Source organism: Podarcis erhardii (genome assembly GCF_964252035.2).
Source record: "Podarcis erhardii genome assembly, chromosome: 8".
Classification (NCBI taxonomy): domain Eukaryota; kingdom Metazoa; phylum Chordata; class Lepidosauria; order Squamata; family Lacertidae; genus Podarcis; species Podarcis erhardii.
Genome location: NC_138499.1, coordinates 70,386,442 through 70,414,289, shown reverse-complemented (window position 1 = coordinate 70,414,289; position 27,848 = coordinate 70,386,442). Strand labels below are relative to the sequence as shown.

General features: G+C 42.8%; 1 protein-coding gene across 1 annotated transcript in view; it reads left to right on the top strand.

Annotated features, from left to right (window-relative positions):
- The window catches only part of CDH6 (cadherin 6), a 168,228-nt gene that overhangs the window by 59,293 nt on the left and 81,087 nt on the right, over window positions 1-27,848 (top strand). Inside the window, exon 2 of the mRNA XM_081873029.1 lies at window positions 24,773-25,131. Within this exon, the coding sequence (XP_081729155.1) occupies window positions 24,904-25,131 (228 nt within the window). The 5' untranslated portion in view covers window positions 24,773-24,903. The remainder of the gene's footprint in view (window positions 1-24,772; window positions 25,132-27,848) is intronic.

Below are 27,848 nucleotides of genomic sequence, written 5' to 3'. Positions count from 1 at the left end.
AGTGTTAGAAACTGAGATACGAAAGCTAGACACTAAATGCACCTTAAACCTAGGTTATGGACGCAAACAATGGAATGTCTAGGCACACTTTTTTAAAACAAGAATACAAAGCTGAAAATGAATGAACTGCAGCTAAAATATTATGTTCATTTTTCACATGGTTTGGTCTTTCCCTTGCCCACCCCCCCGAATATTCTTAAGAGGGTCTCTTCTCCAGTCTTCAAAAAGTAGCTGGAAGTGGGAAGGCAGAAAAAAGGTCCTCCTTTCCTTCCACTCTGCAGTTTTAATCTGAAATCTTAGGTGCAGTCCTGCGCCCAGAGCCCAGAAACTGCTCGCTCTAATGAAATTCCCTGTTGCAAAATGCACCGAAGAACAATGGGCGTTTTGAACACTGCCTATAGGCAATGGAAGTGCTAGAGAGATGGGCCAAGATAGCTGAATCAGATATTATCTGTGCTTTGTTGTGTGCTGTGTTGTGATTTATTTAAGGGTTCAGATCATACTCGCTGTAGGAAAAATGCTTCCTGGTCTTCATACTTCTTTTTTCCCCGGTAGCTTTTAGAGCTGATCCTCTTGCAGTCAGATCATTATGTACGAGCTTCTGGTGCTGAAATAGTTTGTAAATAGTTTGCGTGAGAAAGATATGGAAATTCAGCTTTGGACATTGCAAAGAATGCTTTGATTATACAGTCAATGCTTTGATTATACAGTCGTACCTTGGTTGACAAATGCCTTGGAACTCGTACGTTTCGGCTCCTGAATGATCGAACCCCGGAAGTGAGTATTCTGGTTTTTGAACGATTTTCAGAAGCCAAACGTCCGGCGCAGCTTCCAGGGCTTCTGATTGGCTGCAGGGCATTCCTGCAACCAATCGGAAGCCACAGGTTGTTTTTTGAACAGTTCCGGAAATCGAACAGACTCCCAGAAGGCATTCTGTTCGAGAACCAAAGTACGACTTTATATATTTTTATTTGACTTTCTTCAGTAATATTTTATTCTTGATTGTTGATTTGATGTCTTAATGTGTTGCAAACAGCCTTGGGGTTTTTTTCCCCTTAAAAACAGAAAGCAGTACAGAAATGAAACGAATAGCAATCTGTGTTTAAATTCTCTTTCAGGGTTTTCTTGTAGAATTGAGAAGCCCTTTTGCTGCCTGCAATTCTTCTTCCTTTTACTATTTGTTTGGAACGAAATCTGCCTCCCACTGCATTACATAATTGTATCAAATACATAATATAATACATAATACGAATACATTACATAATTGTATCAAATGCTGTCGATAACAATAGTGAGTTTGAGGTTAATATCTATTCCGAGCTGAAATGTCAATCTTTTATCTAGTCACGTGAAATACAGTTAATTGAATGAGAATCCATGAGTCACCTTTTCACATTCCTGTAGTCCATAAAGCAGAGCCTAATATATGGTGCCCTCCAGATGCTATAGACTACAACTCCCATTAGCTCTAGCCAAGAACACTCATGGTGCCGATAGGAGTTGTAGTCCAAAATGAGTTGTAGTCTGGAGGGCATCAGGGTTATCACTTTTATTTTTTGATTTATTTAAACCAAACTTCAACACAAAGGTCTCCAGAATGGTGTACAAAATAATATTTGAATAGTCGATACTCAGCGCAACAAAGCTGCAGCAAATTACAGCAGAACACAATTCCTACAATAGACAGCTGAGCTCTAAGCTCATCTCCTGTGAAGGACAGAAGGAGCAGCTGTGCCTTCTCCTGGTGTCAGAAGGCTGAGGAAGTCTGTACAATAATGTTAAGTTGTATCACACTAGAGTTCTGCTATGTCTTAGCTCATTTCATACGTAACTCAGGATAACTCATGTCTTAGCACACAGCTGGGTACATCATAAGCATGTTCTCAAGGCATCTTTTCCTCCAGAGCTTGGATTGATGTCTGGGTGTTTTCAAGATTTGTTTCTATGTATTTGCCTTTTTCTTTTTTACAATGATTGCAATGGTGGGAAAAATATCACACCAGACAGCTGCTGTGTATATATTTTTTAAAAAATTTTATTTTGTTACTACATCTGTTGAAACTTCATAGTTTGATTCAATTTGTTATAAATAGCCAGCAAGTTTGATCAGTTATATGATTTGATTGGTTATTAATTTATCCTTGAGTTGTTTTATTTATTTTAATGGCTGTATTTTATTTGATTGTTGTGTTGACGCGCAAACAATGTATTTAACCATATGGTTGATATGCAGTGCTTTCATAGGGGAAAGGAATAAATAGAATGTTAAACAAAATCCTTTGGATTATTCAGTGCAGGCCTAACTGCTGACCTTTCCTATTGGCTAAATTGGCATGAGTATGACTCGCAAGAGTGCGTCTGTGGTGTCAGACTGCAAGCCACTCTGAGATGGTTGGTTTGTAACACTCACCATGCAAAAGTGAGCTTTGATTTAGTTAATACAGTCTTAAATGGTAAATGGCCCCTGACAGTAAGTCCAGTCGTGAACGACTCTGGGGTTGCAGCGCTCATCTCACTTTACTGGCCGAGGGAGCTGACATTTGTCTGCAGACAGTTTTTCCAGGTCATGTGGTCAGCATGACTAAGTCACTTCTGGCGAAACGGAAATGCCGTTTACCTTCCCGCTGGAGTGGTACCTATTTATCTACTTGCGCTTTGAGGTGCTTTCGAACTGCTAGGTTGGCAGGAGCAGGGACCAAGCAGTGGGAGCTCACCCCATTGCGGGATTCGAACCACTGACCTTCCGATAGGCAAGCCCAAGGCTCAGTGGTTTGCGCCAACCGCATCCCTCTTACCTGCTACTAAATTAGGAATTTGCAGGTCAGCATTTTCCACTCTGGACGGTATGCTGCTGTTTCTGCACCTCTGCAGAATCCACTCCCCAGCATGAACAGCCACAGAGACTCTCTTGATTTCTCCCTTATACACCTCAGTTTGTCACAACTCTTTGTGACCCAAGACATCCAGTGTAAGAGTCGGATGCAACCAAGTTGTTAGATTTTCAATTTGAATGTAAATACTGGAAAGTCCACACACATCATGAATAATGTAAAAAGGCAAAGATTGTATTTGAAACCTCTAGGAAAGTGTGATGTGTCCCCCCCCCCAAAAAAATGCAGCCACAAAGATGTTGCTGCTCTTATTCTAAAATGAACCTGTATACGGTGCCTAAAGAAAATTCAGTCTCTTTGCTATCAGCATGGCTGGCTCTGAGGCAAATGCAGGCACTTCACAAAGCACATTCTCCTGTCAGCTTCTGAAACAGATTTTAATGTTTATTTTTCACCTAGCAATATTGCTGCAATGCAATCAGTCTCTCCGGTGGTTATCAAAAACCACAGCATAATATGCATCCAATGCAGGCAGACCTCTTATCCGGGGCCTCTCACCTGTAGGTCGACAGCATCTTAAATACCACCAGGTGAATCTGCGAAAGAACCTGTTGCAGCATGGCTTCTCAATGGGCACTTCAAAATCACATGTTGGGTTGTGTTCTGACACCAAATGGGTTGGACGATAAACAGAACCATATTGTAAAAGGAGATAAAACCCTGAAAAGTGGGTTCCATTTGGTGGGATGGGCATTAGCAATGGGTTATGGGTTTGAAAAGCTTGAAGGAGCTGAGCTTTTAGCGTGGCAGGCCCTGCCCCTGTGTAACTCCTTACCTGTGGTGACTCTGAAAGCAGTATTGTTTAGAAGGCCTTCATGATATGAATTTCTCTTTTTTAACCAACCAATAACTGCTGGTGTTTTCAGTTTCATTCAGTGGTGTAGCGTGGGTTGCCAGCCTGACTAAGCCGCTTCTGGTGAACCAGAGCAGCACACGGAAACTCAGTTTACCTTCCCACCGGAGTGGTACCTATTTATCTACTTGCACTTTAACGTGCTTTCGAACTGCTAGGTTAGCAGGAACAGGGACCTAGCAACGGGAGCTCACCCCGTCATAGGGATTCGAACAGCCAGCTTTCTGATCGGCAAGTCCTAGGCTCTGCGGTTTAACCCACAGCGCCACCCGCCAGCTCCCTCGGCCAATAAAGAAAGATGAGCGCCGCAACCCCAGAGTCGGCCACAACTGGACCTAATGGTCAGGGGTACCTTTACCTTTACCTTTACCTTTTAGCATGGGTTGCCAGTGCCCAGGGCTGTGCGGAGGGGTGGGTGGATGTTGTAGTGCAGTAATGTCCAACCGGTCGACCGCAATCACCAGGTAAATCACCAGGGTTCTCCTGGTTGATCGTGGGAGTTAAAAAAGAGATCGCCCAGTTGCATCCTGCCCACTGCGCTATGTTCCATCGGCACTGCTTGTATTCCTTTTGTCTGCAGCAGAGTGTAGGAAGGAGGAATGGATGCGAATTGTTTGGTGAGCAATGTTATGCAACTCTTCCCACAAAAAGCTCAAAAAAAGTTCAACAACTCTGGTCTCTCCCCCTAGAAAAAGCTCAACAACTTTGGGCAATGACAATGGATAGATCAGTGTCAGTTTGATTATACTGAGAGTAGATTGCAGTCTCTATAGAGTTGGGTGTGCCTGTTGTAGTGTAAGCCAGTGTTGTTGTGTAAGCCAGAACCTAGACAGAATTAGACTTTTTTTAAAAAAACAACAACATGGGGGAAAGGGGTACCACCCTAAACTGCAGCCTTATGTTAAGTTCTCCCTCCTTATAATAAGCAGCATTGCTGCCACAGCTTGTGGTCCTTATGCTGAGTGTTTCTCCGAACCCAGCAATAGCAGCTGTCAATAATATAGAGTGGAAATGTGGAAGCTCACATCCTAATGACCCAGGACCTTTTGCATACAAAGCATGGGCTCAATAACAACTATCAATAATAACTCAATAATAACTCTCACCCTGGGTGATAGTTCCTTCCCGAAGGAACAAAACAAATGGTATTCAAAAAGTCTGGCTTATCCAACCGGCTTGCATTTGGGTAGGGTACAGAATTAAGTTAAGAGTATTTATTTAGATATATAGCCTACCCTACCCCCGAGGCTCAGAGCAGGTTATTATTACTAGCATCTATCATAGGGAGAGTAAATTTCACAGCTTACAAAGCAGTTACAATTCTCATTTCATCTGCCTCTACCCTGTCAAAAGATTTTTTACAGATTTCATATTGGTGGTGGGAAAGGGGGGTGGAGGACAGATCCCTTCCAGAGGAAAGTTTAAATCACTATAAAGAAATGCTAATTAAAATGTCTAGTTTTTCCCACTGATTCTGTTTCACTACTTGTTTACTGCAGGCAGCTGTAATCATTGACACCACTACCCTAGTCTAGACTAGACTAGACCAGATTAGACTAGACTATCTTCTTAGCTCTTTATAAGATGTGGTTCTCTGCCCCTTCTTTCCTACAAGAAGTTTCCTAAACATACCTTTAAAAGAGAGAGGGAATAGTGGACACACAAATAACAATCCAAAATAGCCAGCAGTATATGTTGCTCTACCGATTTCTGCTGCTGTTTTCTCCATTTTTACCTCAACTTTTTCATCCATTGGTTCCACAAGACTTCTTACAATAATAAAAACAAGGATTCTAATAAGTTTCATTTAAAAGAAGAACAAACAAAAAAACACTAGTACGTCTAAAACCTCATCAATGATTTAAAAGCCACATGGGGAAAATAGCAAACCTTTTTTTCCCCTCCTCCATAATGCCATGTCTTGAAAAGCATGTTCAGAGAAAAATGTCTCTGTGCAGCTTCTGGAAAGCAAACGAAGTTTTCAGAGCAGGGGAGAGTATTCCGCAATTGCAGGTGCAACGAAGGAAGAAGTGGGTTGCAAAGGCTTGAAGTCAAGACAATGCTATCTTGACGGGAACCTGGGGTGGGTGCCCTCTGGGTCAAGGGATAAAGTCCAAAACAGTTCCATTGGTAGAACCAGTGTTGTTGTCTTCATGGGCCTGAAAGCAGGACGTAGCACAGCTTTTTTAAACAAAAAACCAGCTAAGTAAGAAACAGCAACACCCTCTTACGATCTCCAACCCTCATTTTCTGACAGCAGGCCTGAGAAGAAAAAGAATCAGTTAGGAGTCCTAAGGAGAAAAGACCTGCACTAGGTAGAAACTTAGAAACCTGCTTCATATCAAGTCACATCATCAGTCTTCACTGACCTGCAACGATTCTCCAAGGTTTCAGAGAGGGGATTCTTTCTCGGACCCACCTGGAGAATCCAAGAATTGGGTAGAATTGCCCATCAGGCCATAACATTCTTCCCTAAGGAGATACCACCTCTCCTCTTCTTCCAGGGCAGAAGAAGTGTGGTAAATTCGCCCCCTCCAAAAGTGGGAATGACATTCTCCACGAAAGTAAACCCCCTTTAAGCAAGAAAGCAGAAAACAGTTGTTCATCTCAAGATCTATGCCACAACTACAGAACTATTGGTACCGGAGTGGATGTGCTAGTTTACTGTTGGGTATAACAGCAAAGGCCAGAATTGACATGTGGATTCCACAGGGAGTTCCTACATCAAAAACTGAAAAGCTGGGATTTGGGCTCGGGGAGTTCAGAACAAGCTTGAAATATTTATTCTGGCTCGCCACAGAAGAAGATCACTTAGCTAGTAATGTTTTCTTTTACCAAGGACTCCACTTTGATGTTTCTTTTATTTCTCCTTAACATCTCCCCACCCACCACCCCATTTTGTCCACATTTCGGTTCCTGCATTGAATTTCACGTGCCATTGGGTTTGAAAAATCTGCATATATAGCATGAGTCTAATTACAGGAATACAAAAACCTGAGCAACGTAGATGAAATCAATTCTGTGCCAGAAAGCAACCATCCTCGAAAAGGAGGGAGGGGGGAGGCAGGCAGGCAGGCAGGCATTGCAATTGCTGAGAGTAATATACAGGCAGATACATATTTGCTCCAACCTTTCTCCTAAAGCTTTTCTCATTACACTTTAATGTGGCTTGGTAGAGGAAACAAAAGATCAATTCTATAAATTAAAGGTTTAAAAGCTAGTTGAGGAAGAAGAAGGAGAAAACCAGATTTATTCCACTGCAATTCCGTTATTTATTTTGACGCTCCTTCCATGCCATTGTTGACTTGCCCTTGAAAAGTGAACCGGGGGGGGGGGGGGTTCCTTTACAGTGATGTAACTTAATGTAAATGATGCACCACTTCTGCAACTGAGGTGACGAAACAGCCTTGGAGTCTAAGCCCTTCTTTCAGTACATCTGAAACCAAAGCATTAGCTCAAGAATTAAGGTTATTGCCTGTTCTGTGTAACTCCTCTAACAAATCTTCAAATTTTCCCTAAGCAGCATCTCCCTGCCACACTCAGCTGCAGCACATAGGCGATCACATTCATTCTCCTTCAGGCCTAACCCCTTCTCCCATTTTATTTCTTCAACCATTTATATATATTGCCGTTCAGCCCTGTAACATTCAACTGGCCATATAATTAAACCAGGTAGCATTAAAACAAACCGATAAAAGGTGAATCCAAAATCAGATAAGAATTTTAAGGAAGGCAGGACAAAAAGCACTTAACTGCCCACCAGAAGAAAAGAAGGAGGGAGTTCTACAATTGGGATGCTGGCGCTGTCTCATATCCCAGCTAACTATTCTCTCTCTTGGTGGATTGCAAAGCAGAGCCTATTGAAGACAAACACTGTTGTTGTTTTATTTCCCACCCTTCACCCAGGAAAGATTATAACAATTTAAAATACAAGACTGGGGGGGGAGGGTTTAAACAACTAAAGCCATTTACTAAAGAGTAAATGGGTATTACTCTATCACTCAAAAGTCAGAGGCATCAGTAAGGAGGTGCACCTTCACCTCTTTGAAGGAGTAGGTTCATGAAGAAGAAGGTGGCCCTACAAATATCATTGTCCCCTTGTTGCTTAGGGTCTCATAGGTGATCACTTGTACCCAAGTAGAATTGTCTTCCATAAACACAGTTTTAACAATGAGTCCATAAGTGATTGTGTAGGCCAATTCTGGATCCAAACGTCCTTCCACAGTGGGGACATTGGTTTCCGGGTGGGAGTTGATCACGGTGTGCCTTCCTCTTAGTACATTTCTCCCTTGTGTCCTGGTTTCGAGTGTCTTCAAAGCTCATGACACCTTTGGTAAAGGCTGTTCTTCAATTGGAGCACTCGCAGGCAAGTGTTTATACATATTTTTTTTTTAAAAAAATGCTTTTAAAGACAGCCTTTAAACCTCTTTTGTTGACCACCAGCATTATGCTTTCCATTTTTAAGTTCGGAATAGCGTAGTTGCTTTGGAAAACGATGATCAGGCATACTCACAACATGACCAGTCCAATGAAGTTGATGTTGAAGAATAATTGCTTTAACACTGGTGATTTTTGGTTCTTCCAGTACACTGGTATTAGTTCACGTCTTCCCAAGTGATGTATAAAAATTTCCAGAGACACGGTTGACGGAATCTTTTGAGGAGTTGGAGGTGGTGTTTACAGTTTAGTAGGGTATGCATTGGTTGACAAGGTATGCTTGCCTTGGAGAAGACAAGACTTTGATGTGATGTGATAGTCATCTTCAAATACCTAAAGGTATAGAAGATGGAGCAAGCTTGTTTTCTGCTGCTCCAGAGGTAAGGACCCAAACCAACGGCTTCAATTTACAACAAGGGAGATTCCAACTAACTATTAGGAAGAACCTTCTGACAGTAAAAGCTGATCGGTAGTAGAACAGACTATCTTGGAATATGGTGGACTCTCCTTCATTGGGGGTTATTTAATAGAGGTTGGATGGTTTTCTGTCAGGGATCCTTTATCTGTGATTCCTGCATTGCAGAGGTTTGGATTAGATGACATTTCTGGTCCCTTGCAATTCTGCAATTCCATGATTCTGTAACCAGCACCTTGAACAACTAATGTTGTTGCTTTATGCTTCTCTTCCCTCTGGAGGACATGGGAACCGTCTTGGGATTGTGAAGTAAGGTAAAATAGAAGGGGTCTTTGAATGACCCCATCACACCGTGTTTGAAACTCCCATAGTTCTGGGCACCTTTTGCGACAAGAAATTTAATGAGCACGAGCAGTTTTTGAGCTCTGGGCACAGTACTGCACCTTAGATTTCCTATTAAAACTACAAAGTGGGAGGAAAGGAGGACCTTTTTCTGCCTCCCCACTTCCAGCTACTTTTTGAAGACTGCAGTAGAGACCCTCTTAAGAATATTAGGGGAGTGGGCAGTGGAAGGACTAGACTGTGTGAAAAATGAACGTAATAGTTTAGCTGCAGTTCGTTCATTTTCAGCTTTGTATTCTTGTTCTAAAAAATTGTGCCTAGACATTCCATTGTTGTGCCTATAACCTTGCTTTCAGGTGCCATAGCACCTAGCTTTCATATCTCAGTTTCTAACACTGCCATCACATGATCGCTAGAACGTAACAGCCATTCCATGTTATTAAGGCTATCATACTCTCAACATGGTCTTGGTGTTGTGATCCCCTAATAATATGGAATGGCTGTTGGGTTCTAGTGGTCACTCAAGGGAATCATCCAACCTTTGGTCAATCTTTGACTTTAGCATCTCCATAAATAGAGGTGCATTAATTCTCAGCATGAATGTTCTCTTTAACCATTGTGATTTAGAGTAGGGATAGTTCACCTGTGTTCTTCCTGATGTTATTGGACTGCAATTCCCACCAACCCTGACCATTGGTCACACTGTTTGGGAATGATGGGAGCTGAAGTACACATGTCCTGTTTTCGTCCCACAACCATCAGTTCCTAATAACTATGAAATAATAAGTGCATTGTTGCTTTCTTTGGGTGCTCTCTTAATTAGTCAGTTTCTTTTGATAAGTTAATTGAATAAGAAAATTGGATGATTTACTGGAGGGAGGAAAGATATGCCTAACGCTTAATACATATGTCTCCTGAATTATGCTTCTGAACTATTCTAATTATTTAGATAACTGATTACCTAGTTTAGAGTGGCCTTCTGATGAGTCCATAATTCTTGGGGGGGGGGGGTTAGCTCTTTGAAGGTATGGTGAAGCATTATTTAATGTGAAAAAAATATGTACTAATTTTTCAAACTCTTCATGACAAATTTGACTTCAGGGGAAAAAGAGAACATTATCTTACTTTTGTTTTACTAGGGCCTACGCAGTAACATGCTTACATTATATTTTTTTTCTTATCTTTCTAAACTACTGTATGTGTTGTTGGTGTTCTGGAGGGAATTAGAAGGGCACTTTTTATCACCAAGTCATACCTGAAGTGAGATAATGGGCAATTTAAAATCTTTGTTTCTAAGGAAGTTCTCAAGAAGTCACTATAGGAAGAAGAGTGCGAGTTTGCACAATGGATGATAATAGGGGACAAAGCTTAAATTAAGCCAACTAATTTTACATGTTTTCCACTTGAGACAGCTTAGTCCCCTGTATTCAACTTCTACACTATTCTGCATCTTTATATACCGGTAATTGCTTACTTACCTTAAAGGGGTCTTGGAGTATGACAGCAATTAGTGTTTATTCGGCTCTTTGATAGTATACAAGAAACTTAATTTACTTTCTTTCAGTTATACATCAGTCTCTAGTTCCAAGATAGGGTTTCTTTTGCCTCTATCAAAGTGCATGTGTGTATCACTGAATTCAGGTGGCCCTCCAAACTTGGCTTGAGAATATTCCTTATAGTCTCGAACCCTCTTCTTCCCCTTCCTTCCTCCACTCCCACACATGGCTCAGTCACTTTCTTTCCTATCCGATCAAACCACGGTTTCCCATTTTATCTAAACCAGTAAACTCTAGCTTGAGCAAGCTCTCCATAAAGAGGATAATAAAGCCCAGCTGGATCCTGGTTTAGAAATCTGGTGAGACTTTGCCATCCACTAATGGGTAGATGCAGTCATGACTGACAGCCTGGTTGTCAGTAAAGCATCGTCACATGAAAGCAGATGTGTTTCACAGAAAGGTTGTGCAGGCTGTTTGTGGGCCTGATGACTCTCCTGCACCATCAGCTGCAAAGGTGGCCTCTGGCTGAGAAGAATTAAGCACCCATTCCAATTGCTTTCCCAAACTGAGAATTCTTCTTCTTTTTGACTCCTATTTTATCCATATATCTCACTTGTCCATTTTTGTTTCTCACGCTTGTTGCTTTCTCTGTTCCTCCAAATCCTGCATTGTCACTTAGAAGGGTAACAGTAATTGTGCTGATTGTAGCCGTCATCTCTGTACCTCCACGTTCATCCTTGACTAGGCTGGGCATTTGTCCTGTGTTAACAGATGGCAGACCACTATTTGAAAGGCTGTCAGTCCTCTATCTGAAAGTGTCCTCTGCCTGAAGGACTATTTAATCCAAGTCTGGTTTAAAGATAAAGAACCACAAGAACGAAGGGGCTTTGGAGTTGTCCTTCAACAGTTAGCACCTTCACAGCAGACTAAGGAGGCAGGCACACAGCTCATCTGATCATAGGCTCCCTCACCCTATTGTGAGGTGAATTGTACTTCCATTTAAATTATGGCAATTAGTTCTAAATTTGTATCTATGCATATGCAAATTGTATGCAGATCTATGCCCTCTTTTGCCCCTCTTTTTAGTGACGTGTTTCCTCTCTTTCTTTCTTTCTTTCTTTTTCTTTCTTTCTTTTTTTCTTTTTTGCTGATGTGCACATGACCACCCTGTTTTTGCCCCTTTGCTTCCAGGCCTCTTAAACATGGCTGCCTTTTGCCCCTTTCCTTGGTGTGAATTAAGTCTGAGATGAGGACTGCTGTGCCAGTGGGGACTGGATTATTGACTGCTTGTTATGCAGGCACCAATGCACACCTGAAACAGCCCAGTAGCACAGTTTTACATGCATAAAATACCAGACGCAGTTACTGGGCATCTTTGATACAAAGGAGCTGGGGACAGGTGATAGGAAAGGCCCAAGACCCTGGAGCGAAGCTGGTAGCCAGAATAGACAATAGTCAGACCCAATGTTCTATTTTGCCATTCGTATGGGGTGAAAGGAATTTAAGATGCGCAGGTGTTTTTCCATGGATGAAAGTCTACAGCTTCTTACTCGAACAGAGATTCTTACTTGCTCTTGCCGCCCAGTTTCTAGAAAGCAAAGACTCCCATTCAGACCAAAAAAAGCAATTCAGATGAGAAGAAGGAAAGACAGGCAACCAGTCCCAGAGATGTGAAACTACATTACAGAATATGCATATTGCATCTGTAAATAATATTAGGTCTGGTGTGTGTGCACATTCCTTGCTGTAGTCTTGCAGTAACCATGGAACTGCCAAAGCACGCTCAGGCCAAGTCTCTTCACAGCTACAATTAAGAGAATGTGATCTGAACTTTCATAGTGTTAAAACCTCCTCAAGAATAACACAGCTGGGAAGACATCCAATTTGAACAGGAAGATCAATGGAATATGGCAACATAATTTACTGCTGGTTTTTATACTGGATAGATGTGATGTTTGCACACATTTCCAAGGAACAGAGATGGGGTTAGTAAAACATAGCAGCTGCAGGATTTGCACGAGTTCCATGAAGGTAGATCATTTCATTTTTTTGTCGATCCCAGTCAAATCCAGTACGTTGTCGGGGATTCATAAACGTGCCATTTGAGCGGAGTTTGTTGCAGGAAGCATAACCTCCTTCTTCCTGACTCGTCCAGAAATATACTTTTAAATTGCCCCTTCTGTCCAAACTCACATTCCACAGTTAATGTCCAAGAAATTCTACTTTATAAACCACGTTTCCACCACCTGCTGTGCAGATAATGGGTGTTTTAAACTGTGCTTACTGGCAGTTTTTTTTTTTTTTTTTGTGTGTGTGTGTGTGTGTGTGTGTGCACGTGCTTGTGTATAAAAAAAAGAATCAAACAGTGCACTGATAGCTGTAGGAATCAACAAGAGAAAAGAGTGTTGCAGCATGTCACCAAAATCTCCAAGTGGTGCAAGATTCCCAGGGTCCCAAGCACTTAGCCAGGGTTTGTGGTTTCTGTTGGAAATGAGGTGCAGCAGAGACAGTGGTGTCTGTATGATATGAGTTATTTACACGAACAGTGGTACCTTGAGTTACGTATGCTTCAGGTTACAGACTCCGCTAACCCAGAAATAATGCTTCAGGTTAAGAACTTTGCTTCAGGATGAGAACAGAAATCGTGCTCCGGCGGCGCGGCGGCAGCGGGAGGCCCCATTAGCTAAAGTGGTGATTCAGATTAAGAACAGTTTCAGGTTAAGAACGGACCTCCAGAACGAATTAAGTACTTCACCCGAGGTACCACTGTATATACAACCTGAGCCTATGATGGAGGGGTTCACAGCATTAACACCTCAAAAGGGTCTTGTTTCTCCCATAGCCTCAGCCTTAAATTCAAACAGACGTCAAACATTGTTCTCTTATTGTCTCTCTTCAGCTTGCTGCTTTACTTCTAGGTCACGTCACCGCTGACTCTCAACTCTAAATCCAGCTTTCTCCTTCCAACTATCTCTCACCCATTTTTTGTCTCACACAGAGCCCCCTTTCTCTTAGTAGCCAATTACACAGGTGATCACCTCATCAGGAAGCGATCTTGGCTTATATTTTTGCACTTGCTAGATGCAAGGGTTATAAGAGTCTCAACTCCCCTGCCCCCCAAACTCATAATGGTATAGTGAATTTTAAACCTCTCTTTGGCAACTCCAATTCAGCAGTAAAGAGCAGGTTTTTCCCAAGGAAAGCGGTAGGGGGAATGGAAAACCACTCGGACACATGGCTGGAAAACACGGGACAAGCGGAAAACCTCTTAGACCCCTGCTCTCTAGGTACAGGATGAGCTTATGAGATATCTCTCATGGGTCTTCATATATGTTAGTCTTTAAGGTTCACAGAAGAAAAGTTAAACAGTCCACTGGAAAGCTGTCAGGAATGAGCCAGCTCCAAACGAAGGTTTGCAGCCAATGGCAGTAAGCAGCCAGGAACAGAGAGGCTTTGATGTTAGTCAGACAGGGGAGAGCCCACAGCTGCAGACTTTGGCTCTTCCTGACCTTGACAGAAAGGCTCATAAGGCAGGAGCTGAGAGCAGGCTAGAACACAGCCAAAGCTTGCCGGAAGCACAATCAGGCACGAATAAACTCAGAGACAGCCCCTCAGAGATGAAAGCTGTTGGAGCTGATCCAGCAAGTCCGAGGCGTCGGTGAATGGGAGGGTTGTTAGACAGGAAGCAAAACAAGACACGTAAGGGTCGTAAATTCAATATCTGCTGGAGATGCCGGAAGGAGTCTTCAGAAGGGTCATCTTGAGTAATGATGCCAGAGGCTTTGTTAGAGCCATCTGGAGCTATCTGTTTTTGCAATAAATCCTCCTTTTTAATTAGCTACGCTTACTGTGTTATCAAGTTGGGAACCTGGGCTCCTGACAAAAGCATGTCCAAAGGAGTGCTCTCTCTCTTTCTCCCTCTTAATGGATCCTGAGATTGTCCAACTTATAAAGATGTCTGCAAACATGATATAAAGGCTAGCAGCATTAACCCCAGCATGTGGGAATCCCTTGCAGATGACCACAGTGCCTGGAAACAGAGAGTTAGGTCATATATCTACAGCAGAGACCAGAAAAGAAATGACTGCTGGAGCAGTGCAGAGAGAAAAAAACGCCATGGTGCAACTGCAGCAGTGAAACCGAATGCCTTCATCTGCCCTTGCTGCAACAAAACATATCTCTCCCTTATTGGTCTCTACAGCCACATCAGGCACTGTAACACTTCACTGTCTTGACTTTACCCCCAGTGGCACACCCTTCCTTTGTCTCTCAAGACAGATGGAGGTCAACATATTAAGAAGAACCAACCTATGGGCCAAAGTGCCTCAGTCATCGCAATAGCGTCCATTTTTCTTTCAAAATATTGTTGCATTTGCCAGGGAGGTGGAATCCAGATGTTAAATACTTCCTACCTAAGTAGCGTTCTTGGTCTTCTCTCTATTTCTATTTCTCTCTCTCTCTTATAAGGTGGGCCAATTCATGTTAGAGAAACGTTGAAGCTCATTAATGCTGCCTTTTACAATTTCAGGGGCTTCAGGATTTATTGAATGAGCTCATAGTAATGCGAAAAAGGAGCTGCAGTAGAAACTCCCAGGCTAAAGTAAGCTTGAGAGGTTGAGGCTGGCGTCAAGTTTAAGAACAGCAAATCTACTTAAATGTAGCAGTGTTATTATCAAATGTGAAGAGATTTGCAGTCGCTGCCAGTGTGTAACTTACAAGGGAAATCTTATTAGTTTTGTTTGGTGAGTGGGATGAAAATAAGACAGATAACTGACGTATGTGTTTCCCCCTCTATAAGAGTAGATTTTATAGGAGGGGGAAGATATGAAAGACAAGTTGTCAACCTATTTATTGTTCCAGATCTCATCAGGCTTTTTAATCATTCTTTTTTTTTTTCTTCCCTGCATTGCTATTGCTGGAAATGCTTGTCTAAAAATGGTACCTGGCATTTTAAAAGAATGCGCCTTTTGTTAAACTGAAGAATTTGAAATTAAAGCCTGGAATGCACCGCCAGGGTGATCAAGAAGGAGTTGGTGGTCGTACTCTGCACTACGCTCAATCTGTCATTTTTGTGGGTTGTGGGGAGAAAGTCTTAAGTTTGCAGAAGAAGAAGAGGAGGAGGAGGAGAAGGAGTTTGGATTTGATATCCCGCTTTATCAGCACCCTAAGGAGTCTCAATGGGACACGGGTGGCGCTGTGGGTTAAACCACAAAGCCTAGGACTTGCTGATCAGAAGGTCAGCAGTTCGAATCCCTGCAATGGGGTGAGCTCCAGTTGCTCGGTCCCTGCTCCTCCCAACCTAGCAGTTCGAAAACACATCAAAGTGCAAGTAGATAAATAGGTACCGCTCTGGCGGGGAGGAAAACGGCATTTCCATGCGCTGCTCTGGTTCACCAGAAGCGGCTTAGTCATGCTGGCCACATGACCCGGAAGCTGTACGCCGGCTCCCTTGGCCAATTAAAGCGAGATGAGCGCCGCAACCCCAGAGTCGGCCACAACTGGACCTAATGGTCAGGGGTCCCTTTACCTTTACCTTTAAGGAGTCTCAAAGCGGCTAACAATTTCCTTTCCCTTCCTCCCCCACAATAAACACTCTGTGAGGTGAGTGAGGCTGAGAGACTTCAGAGAAGTGTGACTAGCCCAAGGTCACCCAGCAGCTGCATGTGGAGGAGCAGGGACGCGAACCCGGTTCACCAGATTACGAGTCTACTGCTCTTAACCACTATACCACACTGGTGTATGCATCAAGGCCATGCAAGCCTTGATGTTAGTAGCCATGTGTCCTGTTAGTGGCAGTCCTCTATATGTTGCTGGAAAATAATCTTCTAGTTGAAAGAGCTCTCCATTTGAAGGCAGAAGTCATTCACCTAATATGGCTGAACTGCAATGCTGTTTGCCCAGGGTAGTGAATCTTTTGCCTGGTATAAAATATGCCTGAAGCATCCCTGGCAGAAATATCTTCACCTCTTTCTTATTAACATCCAAGAAAGGTACACCAGTGGTTTTCAAACTGTGGCCTGTGGTCCATGAGGTTAATTCAGGTGGTCCATGGCACACCTGTGGATTTGTGTTCAAGGAAGAGAGCTGAATATTCACGTTGAATATTCTTATTCATTTCGATTGAATTTTGTTGCTTCTTTTATTTTATTTTTACCTTATATGTTGTTTTGTTGCAATCTGAATTCTCTGGAATTGCAGTTGGTACAAGAGTCCAAAAACCCATAAGTGGTCCGCCAAGACCATTAGCAATTTTCATTTACCACCACCCTTCTGAGTAATACCCCTCCCCACCTTCTCACTATATAGAAGGGTCTGGTAACTTCTGTTTCAGTGTATCTGAAGAAGTGTGCATGCACACGAAAGCTCATACCTAGAACTAACTTAGTTGGTCTTTAAGGTGCTACTGGAAGGAATTTTTTTATTTTGTTTTAGCAATTTTCATGTGGTCCATTGCAGGGAATGGCGTTTGGGAACTGCTGTGCAATATAGCTTCCACAGGCAGCTTCCCGACTTTCTCTTTCTTAATTTTTTTTTTAAAAACCCACAACATTTATTTGCTTGAGATAATTTTTTCCTTTTGTCACTGTTGGTTGACCCTTACTGAGCGAAGAAAGATGTTTGAAAAGAAGAATAAAATGCCTCTTTCTTTTTCTTTTTTTGAAGTAATTGCATTCAATTTAGATGATATACCTGCCTTTTTCCCCCAAACAGATTAACTGCCCTTGCTAATGTTGAAAATGACTGAACACCAATTCACTGTTTCACTCCCACCCTTTCCTTTGTATGTGTGGCTATTATTTAGGAAGGGGTGTTCCACAGGAGCGGGGGGGACAGTTTAAGATCTAATTCACAGCCCAGAAAATAGAGAAAGGCTTCTATGTATCTGCTTGTGAGAGACATAATTTGAAAAGCCGGCTAGGAGATGCTCGTTTACTATTTTAAACCTAGTTCATTATGGATGGCTCTGCAGTGCTATGTATCACCAGCAAGTGAAACATAAAAATTACTCAAATTGTCCTCCATAGCGCATATGAAAACAGTATGTGGAAACTCTTTTGTACTCATTGGCATTGTAGCTAGTAGCCTTCACCCCGTCTCCATTTTCTCTTTCAGCGATATGGAACGCTTCAAAGAAATTGGGCCCCTCATCTAGAACTCCTATGGGGGTTCATATGTTACATTTAGGGATGCGGGTAGCACTGTGGTTTAAACCACAGAGCCTAGGACTTGCCGATCAGAAGGTCAGCGGTTTGAATCCCCGCAACGGGGTGAGCTCCCATTGCTCAGTCCCTGCTCCTGCCAACGTAGCAGTTCGAAAGCATGTCAAAGTGAAAGTAGATAAATAGGTACCACTCCGGCAGGAAGGTAAACGGCGTTTCCGTGCGCTGCTCTGGTTCACGAGAAGCGGCTTAGTCATGCTGGCTACATGACCCAGAAGCTGTTCGCCAGCTCCCTTGGCCTGTAAAGCGAGATGAGTGCCACAACCACATAGTTGGCCATGACTGGACCTAATGGTCAGGGGTCCCCTTACCTTTACCTTTATGTTACATTTAGGTCGTCCCAAGAGAGGCAGTTCAGTGTCTGTGGCTTGAACTAAGACATCCAAATGGGCAATGTGTTGTTGCCAAGGGGTGAACCATTTATTTATTTATTTATTGATTGATTTATTGATTTATTTATTTAAAACATTATTATTATACCACCTGATGTTAAAAATCCCAAGGCACTTTACAATGCACCAGTGCCAAGACGACAAAAACAGCCAATTGAAAACCAAATGAATTCAGTAAGTGCCGTTAACAACCGATAGGAACCCAACAGTTCTCAGCAACTTGGGATCCATGAGTTTCAGGAGGAAACAAGAACCCTTCAGGGTAGCTCAGTTAGTGTGATTCTGATAAATGCCAACATTCCAGGTTTGATCCTCGTATGGATGGGATGGCTGCATATTCCTACAGGACTAGATGATCGTCGGGGTCCCTTCCAACTTTACAAGGGTGTGATTCTATGACACCTGCCTTGCGTTGGGTGGAAAATTATTCCACCATCTAGGCACCAATTTGGAATCCCACTGTCCAGTTCCCTCCCTAGGGCAACCAGGCACCCAGGAAATCAAGGTGCCAGAGAGCCATGCAGAATAGGGAACTTTGGCAAATGTAGCTTGTCATGCAGTTGAAAAAGTGCCTTCTTTTGAATCACCCAATCCCAAATATATTACATGTCACCCTCCCATAGCTGTCAACTTTCAGATTTGAAAATAAGGGATCAGCAGCCTCGAAAATAAGGGATCAGCAGCCTCACCTGTCCTGGGGACAGTCTACAGGATATCTAACAATCCGGGATAGCAGCAGGAAGCAGCGGGAAACGGCGTTGGAATAAGGGAATTTCCCACAAAAAAAGGAAAGGTTGACAGTTATGCACCCTCCAGTGCTCCATTTTCCTTCTCACCTGAGAAACAAAATGGTCAGGAATTATGAAGTTGTTCCATCATATTGTACTTTCCAGAACCAACTACAAACCCCCCCCCCCATTCCATTTGGTGTTGACCTAAGGAGGAATGAAAGTAGAATCAAATGGATGTGCGCTATTCCACACATAAGGCCTCGTTTATATAGATGCTTGGATGTGCAGAGCTCGTGGTGGGCAAACCACAGAGAGCCGAGTTAGGTAACATCTTTCAGGATTAGGTCCCCCGCTATGGTTATCTGCAGCATATTACAGCTGGGGAGACATTAAAAAGCTGTGTTTAACAGCTGCGATATCATCCTCGCAAGCAATATTTCAACCAGAGCTGCTATAAAAACCTCCCTGGTGACATCAAAGCTGTGAAAAATAGCAAATTTGAAGTGCAGGGGGGAAAAGCCCCTCCTCAACCGCCTGCCGCAGGAGTAATTGTTTCCTGGCAATTGACATTTCAAGAGCTGTTTCTTTAAATGCCCAGCCTCTCCATCTTACTTGGCTTTCCCCCACCCCAGCATGACTGAAGGAATCTAGAGCAGGGATAATGACTCGCCGCAGGTTTCATCCGAGGGGGTAATGAAAAGAAAAGGAATGATGGAGATAGTCGGGACGGAGCGATTTCCACTATCTGATACCTCCCCCCTCCCCTCTCCCCGCCACCATGCTCCAGTGATACAACCAGCCTGTACTAACGACGGAATAATAGGTCGGCTCATATGCTCTGCTCCATACCAACAAACCCATCCTCCCCAATAAGAAGGAGCCGGGAGCACGGGAGCGAGAACTATCCCGTCATCAGTCACTTTACATCTGCACTCCGAGCAAACATAATGGCAGGCACAGTGTTCCCTGGCAGCTCGCCAGGGCTGCAAACGATCATGGCACTAATTAACTCACCTGTGGAATTCACGCTCTGCAGCCGGGCTCTTTATGCAGTTCACCAAAGCGTGTTGCCAAAAGAGGAGGTTATATTTTTTTTAAAGAGAGAGAGAGAGAGAGAAAGGAACCTGCTGGTAAAAGGGGAAAAAAAGTTTTTAACATCCTGCGAGGCCGACAGGTCTGTTCCCGTAACAACTGCACCATGCAGGTTTAAGTGGAGCATATCAAAAAACTATCCCACGGGATAGCAGAAGTTACCTGGCGACAGGTGTGTGACCCCAGAATGTGTCAGTTGTACATTGCCCACCCCTCCATTCATCCCACCTTGTTCAGCTCCGCCTGCTTAATGGTGTAGTGCTTATTTTCTCAGTTTACGTGCCCAATGACTGGTGTGGGCCAGTTTAGTTCTCAGTACTGGGGAATTGTCCCTGCAGTCCCCATCCATTTAATAAATAGCCACATTGCAGGTAATTTTTGACATTCTGAACATTCACGGGTTTGAGGACATATTTGTACAACTCCCTGATTTGGAAATATACGCCGTCATTTTTATATATATATTTGTTTTTCGTTCCTTCATTTGCTCTGAAAAAAGAATGCAAAAGAGCACCGTACGTGTAACACAGCATCCACATTATATGGTTATAGAGCGTCACGAACCCTTTCGGTCTCTCATTGTCCTCTGGTTTATTCGGGACATATTTCGGGAGAAATGTCTATAGAATAGATTCTGGCATCTCATAAATGGATAAAAAGTCAGTTTGCTTTCAACTTTGTAATCTGTCAAACTTTTCTTCACTTTCCTTCGAGATATAAAAGGGCATTATTTCTTCAAGTAGCCATAAGCAATACATTTCGGACCAGTCCCCTTCATCAATTTAACTTAGAAACATCCCTGCTGTCCCCCATAGAGGCAGCAGCAGGACAGGCAAGGTCTAATAGCTGCTGGGAGGGGTGTGGCAGGCAGCCACAAGCTGTGTAGCCTCCAAGCCCAAAGGGCATGTGTTGGGCACAAGGGAAAATGGGCTCACAGTCCCACATGCTTCTTCTTTTAAGTAAATTATTGAGTAATATTTTGTTGTTGTTGTTTTGGCATCCGTCTGCCTCAAGGGACAATGGAGTGCACCTCCAGGGCTAAAGTCAAACCATGGGAGAACCACAACACCTGCAGTGATTCTCCAAAGGTAACTGTTGCCTCCTGTGTTGTTTTTGCTGTGTTAGCAGCACTGAAGTGACCTCCCCGGGGCGCAGGCCTGGGCAGTGCATATGGAGGTCCTGGGCTGCCTATATGACAAGACACACACCCTCTCGCCCTTACTGATGTGGTCCAAAGGACAATAGAGCAATACTTTTGACCCCAGCTGGGCTGCAGGACTTGCCAGAAGGAGGTGTACAAAACACCATCCAGCAGTCTTAGGGACTCCAGATTTGTGTTGGGTTTACTCCTTAGCCTTTTGCTCTCCTAAAGATGGCAAGGTAGCAGGTGTGGGTTTTTCCTCAGGGTTTGCTCCTGAACCCTTTCTCATGGGTAAGCATAGCCACAAGGCAGCAGAGGTTTAGGATCAGTTTTCCTTCTCCTTGGTGGGCTACCTTCTCAGGTTGACAAGCCCCATCTGCCCCTCACTTCCCTCTACAGCTCGTACCTTCTTCTGTTCTATTAGTCATATCTTGGAAGTAGAACGGAATCTGTTCCAGAAGTCCGTTCGACTTCCAAAAGTTTCGGAAACCAAAGTGTGGCTTCGCAATTGGCTGTAGGAAGCTCCTGCAGCCAATCGGAAGCCACGGAAGTCGCATCAGACGTTCGGGTTCCAAAGAATGTTCGCAAACCAGAAGACTCAATTCTGGTTTTGCAGTGTTCAGGAGCCAAAACGTTCGACTCGCAAGGCGTTTGGGATCCAAGGTACAACTGTACTTATCTTTAAATATTAAGAGTATATTTAGTTGAATACCGAATTAATAGTCCTAAACAAGCAATAAAAAAGTTGCCAGTACTTTATTCTATGCATAGTAGCAAATGGAGATCTTCATATTAAAATTTGCAGGAAGAGGAAAACACTTCCTCCTGGATCCACAACTTCCTGCTCTGATAACTTTCTTTAGTAAGGGGATGACAACACTGCCTACCTTCCACGGCTGTTCTAAGTTTGCAGCCTGATAAAATATATATTAAGCTCTTTGTGCATGCAAGGGTCCTTTGTAAACACTCAATATTACTAGCGATAATTTCTGCTCATTTTCTCATGTTAATGGAATTAGGGAAACGAAAAAAGGGGAAAATGCAGAGTTGGCTTGAGGGTGCTGTTCTCCCATGTCTTTCTCTTGACCAGCATAATTTGGTAGCAACCATGTTTATGTGCATGTATCTGGTCAGTTCCCCTGACCCAGCAGATAATGAGATTTATCGATTCATTATATCCTTACTTGCCAGTCCCCACAATTATAGCAGCATTGCATTTTTCTTTTCTGTGAAAGTCTCATCCATGTGCTTCAGGATGAGGGATAGTCCGAGCATGTTGGAATTAAAGAGCATCCGTTGCCTTTCTTCAACAAATTTGACATAACAAAATAATAGGATTTTTCACTTTTTAAACAACCCACCCCACCCCCCAAACTGTCTGATAGCTAGACCTCAAGTGTGGTTTGTTTTGGCTTTGGAGGAATTTCTTTCTCATAAAACAAAGAAATATAGCTGGTAACTTGTGAAATGTTTTGTTAAGGGTGAAGACAAATATGATATTAAACAAGGGCTCACAGCAAATTTCTTCTGATGCAGCGTGAGCTCAGCTTCCTCCTGGCTTTATGATTTGAGGCATGGACGTACATGTCAGCACACTGAAATCTCCTTTGGCTATCAGTATGCCCTCCCTCCTGCCCTGTTCTTCAGGCAGACTGCTTAGCTTTTTGTTGTTTAAAGCACCACATGAATGTTTATTAATTTATCTCTCCATCATCACCTTTATTTTTGCCTCCTCCAAAAAGTTTGAAAAGAAAAGAACAACCGATACTGTGATGGGCTTAGGTGGTTTTGTCCACAGCTGGTTTCTAACTTGCAGAATTATTTTGTTTGTGGGGCCTTTTTTTGGAGCTCAACACAGGAGAGGAACAAGATCATTTGAGCTGAAAGGGAAGGTCATTTCCATACATGCTCATCAGGGTATAGATGCTCTCTCTTTCCTCCCCAACCACCCACAGTTCAAACAAGAAGCATTCTTGTTATTACTACTATCAATGCGATTATCATCAGTACACACTTTTCTCCTATACAGCAGAGGTACTAAACCGAAGGCAAGACTTACTTGAGCTGCCCCTGTGCTTCATGTAGAAGAAGCTGTTCTTCTCCTTCCCAGTGGAGGATTTTGGGATACAGAACATGCAGCAGCTTGACTGTTCACTGGAACAGAAAATCAACATCATGTTATGCTGCTGCTGAAATAATTGTACTGGGATTCATATGTATGGTCCTGGTTCACACATCTTGATAAGCTGTGGCAAGCAATAAATTTCTCCTCCTTTGCTCTCCGATGCCTGGAGTGGAGAGAAACATACCGTGAGGTTTGGCTTAGCATTACGTGTGAGCCAGCATTTGTTTCTGTCTCCAACAAATGGTGAGTTCTAAGCCAAGAACAAACTTTGGCATATGCACATACTTTCTTTGGAGGAACAAGCCCCGTTCACCCATAATGCTAAGCCAAGACCCATAGTTTGTTTCGCCAGACAGGATCAACTGAGCAGCATGCACTAGCACACTGATTCTTAAACAGGCATAAACCAAAGCTAACCTTAATGAGTGTCGGAATCTACAAGCCTTGTCAGAGGAATTTGCCACTGTCCAGGCACCCGGCTTGAGTTCCTTGTTGACCTCCCTGTCAGCAACTCCCGGCAGGAGACAGGCAAGGTCATCTATTGGCGATTCTCCTCAAACGTGAGAAGAACACACCACTCTTCCCTCCTCCCTGTCTTCCCCAGGAGGGGGAAAAGAGACAGACAGAAATGTATTTACATGCCTTTATTTCTGTCTATGCAGCAGTACAGAGAAACATGTCTGCACTCTCCAAACACCAACAGCAGAGCGAGAAAAATCCACCCCTGTACTTCCAGTACATGTCAGGTGACACTCTGAGCTAACATCCGGTGCTCAGTACAGTGAATAGGCTGTGCCTTCGTTCCCACGCTACAGCCACAAACATCAACATCCGGTTTGACATTCCAGCCAGCTGCAGCTCGCTGCATTGCTCCTTTTTCGTAACAATGAGCAATATGCCATTTTTGACATTGCACCTATATCCCAAATCCTTAAAGAAAACAAAAACAAAACAGTCTGCTCTATCTAGAATGGATTAAAGATGCATAGAAGATGGGTCTTTGCTGACCCAAAATACTTTTGTCACCATCCAAAACCATGATATATGAACATGTAAAACACACTACAATCTCACAGCATATTTGATAAATTCAATGAAATGCACATGGTGATAACCCAAGCCAAATCCCCATGACCTGGAGGTTGCAACGTATCTAGGTTTAAATCTTTGACCCATCGGTTGAGAGCAGGGTTCATATTCTTCTGTCTTCCCCAACTGAGGGGGCGGGATGGGGGGCAGAGTGTGGGCAGATGGGAGGATAGACCGAGTTGGCAAGCAATGTGAGCAGGGTTCATAGCCCTTAGTGTATCCTTTACTACCAGCTGAAAACATCTTTCCTTGCTATTCTACAAATGGAATCACCACAAAGTCAAACGAAGCTGTCCAAACTAGGGTTTATTTTGTTAAGTTAAGTGGAATAAGGAGCAAAATTAAATGTGTTTTATTCCTCCCACTCAACAGAGATATTGCCTTCAGTTTATGTAAAAGGCTACTTGTAACGTTTAAGAACGGAGGAGAGCCTCACAGGATTCTTTTTGTGGCAATTACGTCCTCGTTTTTTGTCATATTTGCTGTCACATAGAATGCTAAGTAGCCCTGCAAATGCTTGATAAATTGTCATTTCTTTTTCATTTCAGAGCTCCACAGAGACCCAAGCAAAGAGCATTAAGAAGCAAAGGGGGAATGAGACTGTCTTCAGCACAGGAAACTAGTTCACATTAAGGTGAAGAGACAAATCACCGCCTCAGTCTTGCTTTGTACTGCCACAATGAGAACTTATCATTGCTTCTGGCTCCTCTTCTGGGTTGGTCATCCCCACCAAAGTTCTTCCACCCCCTTATCCAAAAGGACTAGTGGCTTTCCAGAAAACCCAAAGATTTTGGATCTATCTAGAAACAACAGGAAAGAACTTAATCGCTCCAAAAGAAGCTGGATGTGGAATCAGTTCTTTCTTCTAGAGGAGTATACGGGCTCTGACTATCAGTACGTTGGCAAGGTAAGTTGTTTTTCAGCACCTCGTACTCTACAGTTTTGAGAAGTCTCTCTGAATTGACAAGACAAAATGGGATGCCAATTCCATTCCAAAGACTGCTGCTTTATGGTCATGGCAGGAGAACGCCAGAGGGTGTGTAGTTCAGTACCTGAGCTACCAGCACAGGAAATGGAAGGGGAAAGTGGCCTTACTTTTGTAACCAAATATGTTCAGGCTAACATCCGCAGTTAGATTCTTTTGTATGTCTTTAACAAGGGAAACCATTTTGCTGCATAAAGAAAACCAATGGCAATTAAGTACAAAATCAACATTTGTCCCTTAATTGCAACAGAGATACCATTAATTTAGGCAATTCTCAGGATCTGGCTTCAAGAAAGCATTTTGATACTTTTCAGAGATTTGGAAATTTAATATTCAATGTTTCATTTTTGCCTCACTCCAAGGTGCATCAGCAAATGTATTTAAGGTCGTAAATATTAAGAGGCTTGGTTGAAAAGCCAGGAATTGCTGAGGTGTGTGCTTAGTCACAAAAGGTCACAGATTACAGGAGGGTTGCATATATACTGACATGGTTTGAGACTTGGTCCTCATGTTCTCCAGCAACCTCATCATTGAACTGCCTTGGTTTCCTATTAAGAGCTCCTGTATTAGTATTGGGAAATATTTGTGTTCTGTTAAAATGCTGAGTAACACGATGCTGTGCATGATTTATTATCCCCTCTTGTCAGACTGTGTTGGGTCACATGTTTCAGACTGTTCCTCAGTTTAAAAGTGGTAAGTCCTAGAAGGCAGTGACAAAGGACTCTGGGAATTGCTCCCTGAGACTGACTGGAAGACTGACCGCAAGGTTTTCTGTTGAAACTCATGTCTCTGTTCAGCGCTATGTGTATGTAGCCTACAGCAAGCATGATCATGCATTCTTCACATGTAATGATGAACTGGGGACTGTATAAATATGTGTTGTGCGCTCCTCAGAGTTGCGCAGAATCTTTGGGTGTTAATCAAGCTGTTCCTTCTGCCATGACTGAATAAGCTGTTTGTTCTTTTGGGTGTGATCATTGGCTAAGTTCACCCCAGTTCTATTGGACTCCTGTCCACAACACTAAAGCATTAACCCAAAATACCCATTTTTCCATGAACCTGTATGTATATGCTTTTATAATAACATTATTATTATTATTATTTAAAAAATAGAACCGTGCAACTGATATCCCTCTAGTTGCTTGTGCTAAGCTCACCTGAGGCGAGTACAAATTGTCTCCAGGCAACCAGGCATATTATTACAAGGTGGGGAAGTTACTTTTTTTTTTTTTTGTGAGCCACCTCAAACACTTCTGTTCAAAGTTGAGGAAAACATTCAAACTGCTTAAGTTTCTTATGCTGGATGTGCAGGCTTGTATTATTTCTTAGATATACACCCTGCTCTGCTATATAAAAACTTGTACAAGGAAGGTTTCAAAAAGTGTGATGTGCAAAGTATCACAAAGCACACATTCTTTCTGTTTCTTTCTCTGCTCTTTGAAGATGCCTGGCCACCCTTTACGCTCCTCAGAGTGGCAAGTAAGGTGAACAAAACTCAGATTTTTTGCTAGGTGAATAACTTCGTGTGAATTTAGTCTCAGTTTATCATGGCACACCTGCAGCACTCCAGTAATCCTCAGCTCTTTACATACAGCCATGTGTTTGTTTGTTTGTTTGTTTGTTTTTGTTTGTTTGTTTGTGTGCCCTAGATCTTTACTAAGTCTCTTCATTTAATGATTAACTATGGATAAAGGGGGTGGGGGCTCTATTGCAGAAGTAAATCTGCTCTCTCAGTTGGAATGAATGGAGAAGGACATGGAGACAGCAACCCAATGTGCACATTGCAATATACATGTTAGGCCAGAGCTTTCCAAACTGTGTGTCGCAACACGTTAGTCAGTGTGTTGACTGCAGTGTGTAGCACGAATGCTGGAAAGGTGTTAGTTTAACCTCTGGTTTGCTAGTAAACCTGAATGACTGTGGCACGAAATGATGCATGTCTAAAAAGTGTGTCACCAACATGAAAAGTTTGGAAAGTTCTGTGTTAGGCTTTGGACTGGGGTGATCATGCTTAGCTTAAGATATTGCAAAGTCCTTAACAGCAAAAAGAATGCCATGTCACACTGATTCTTAAATTGGGGCTTGTTAGCTTGATATATCACAGCTTTCATCTCAGTTTGGGAGCATAATATAGCAGAATCCAGTTCAGTGCGCAAGTTTGGAACAAATAGATCAGGGGAATGTAATTTGATTCCATAAAATTAGAATTAGAGTTTCTATGCTGTCATACTTTATAGTGCAGCCTAGGGGCTTCTTGGCTCCTGGATCCAAAGTGTCCCCCACCCCCATTCAAAAAAAGTACAGTTGTAAGGAACTTTGCATACTCTGGCAATGGTAGCAGCTTACCAGCTTGCTGATCTAAGATGTTTCCCCAAATCTAACCAACATTATTTTAGGGAGCTTAACCTAGTTCTGTATCTGTTGCTCCTAATACTGAACAAAAGTGGAGTGCTGGATTGTTGTCTTTCTACTAGTATTTTTAATATAGGCATGTTTACAAATGCATTATACAGAATGGAGAAAAGGCCTTAGATATAACAGAGAGGAGAGGGTGAGAGAGGATCCTAGATCTGCCATTTTTTGTTTCATGCCATACCTGTAAAAGATTAAGCAGGATGGGGGCTCACTTTCAGAGAGGA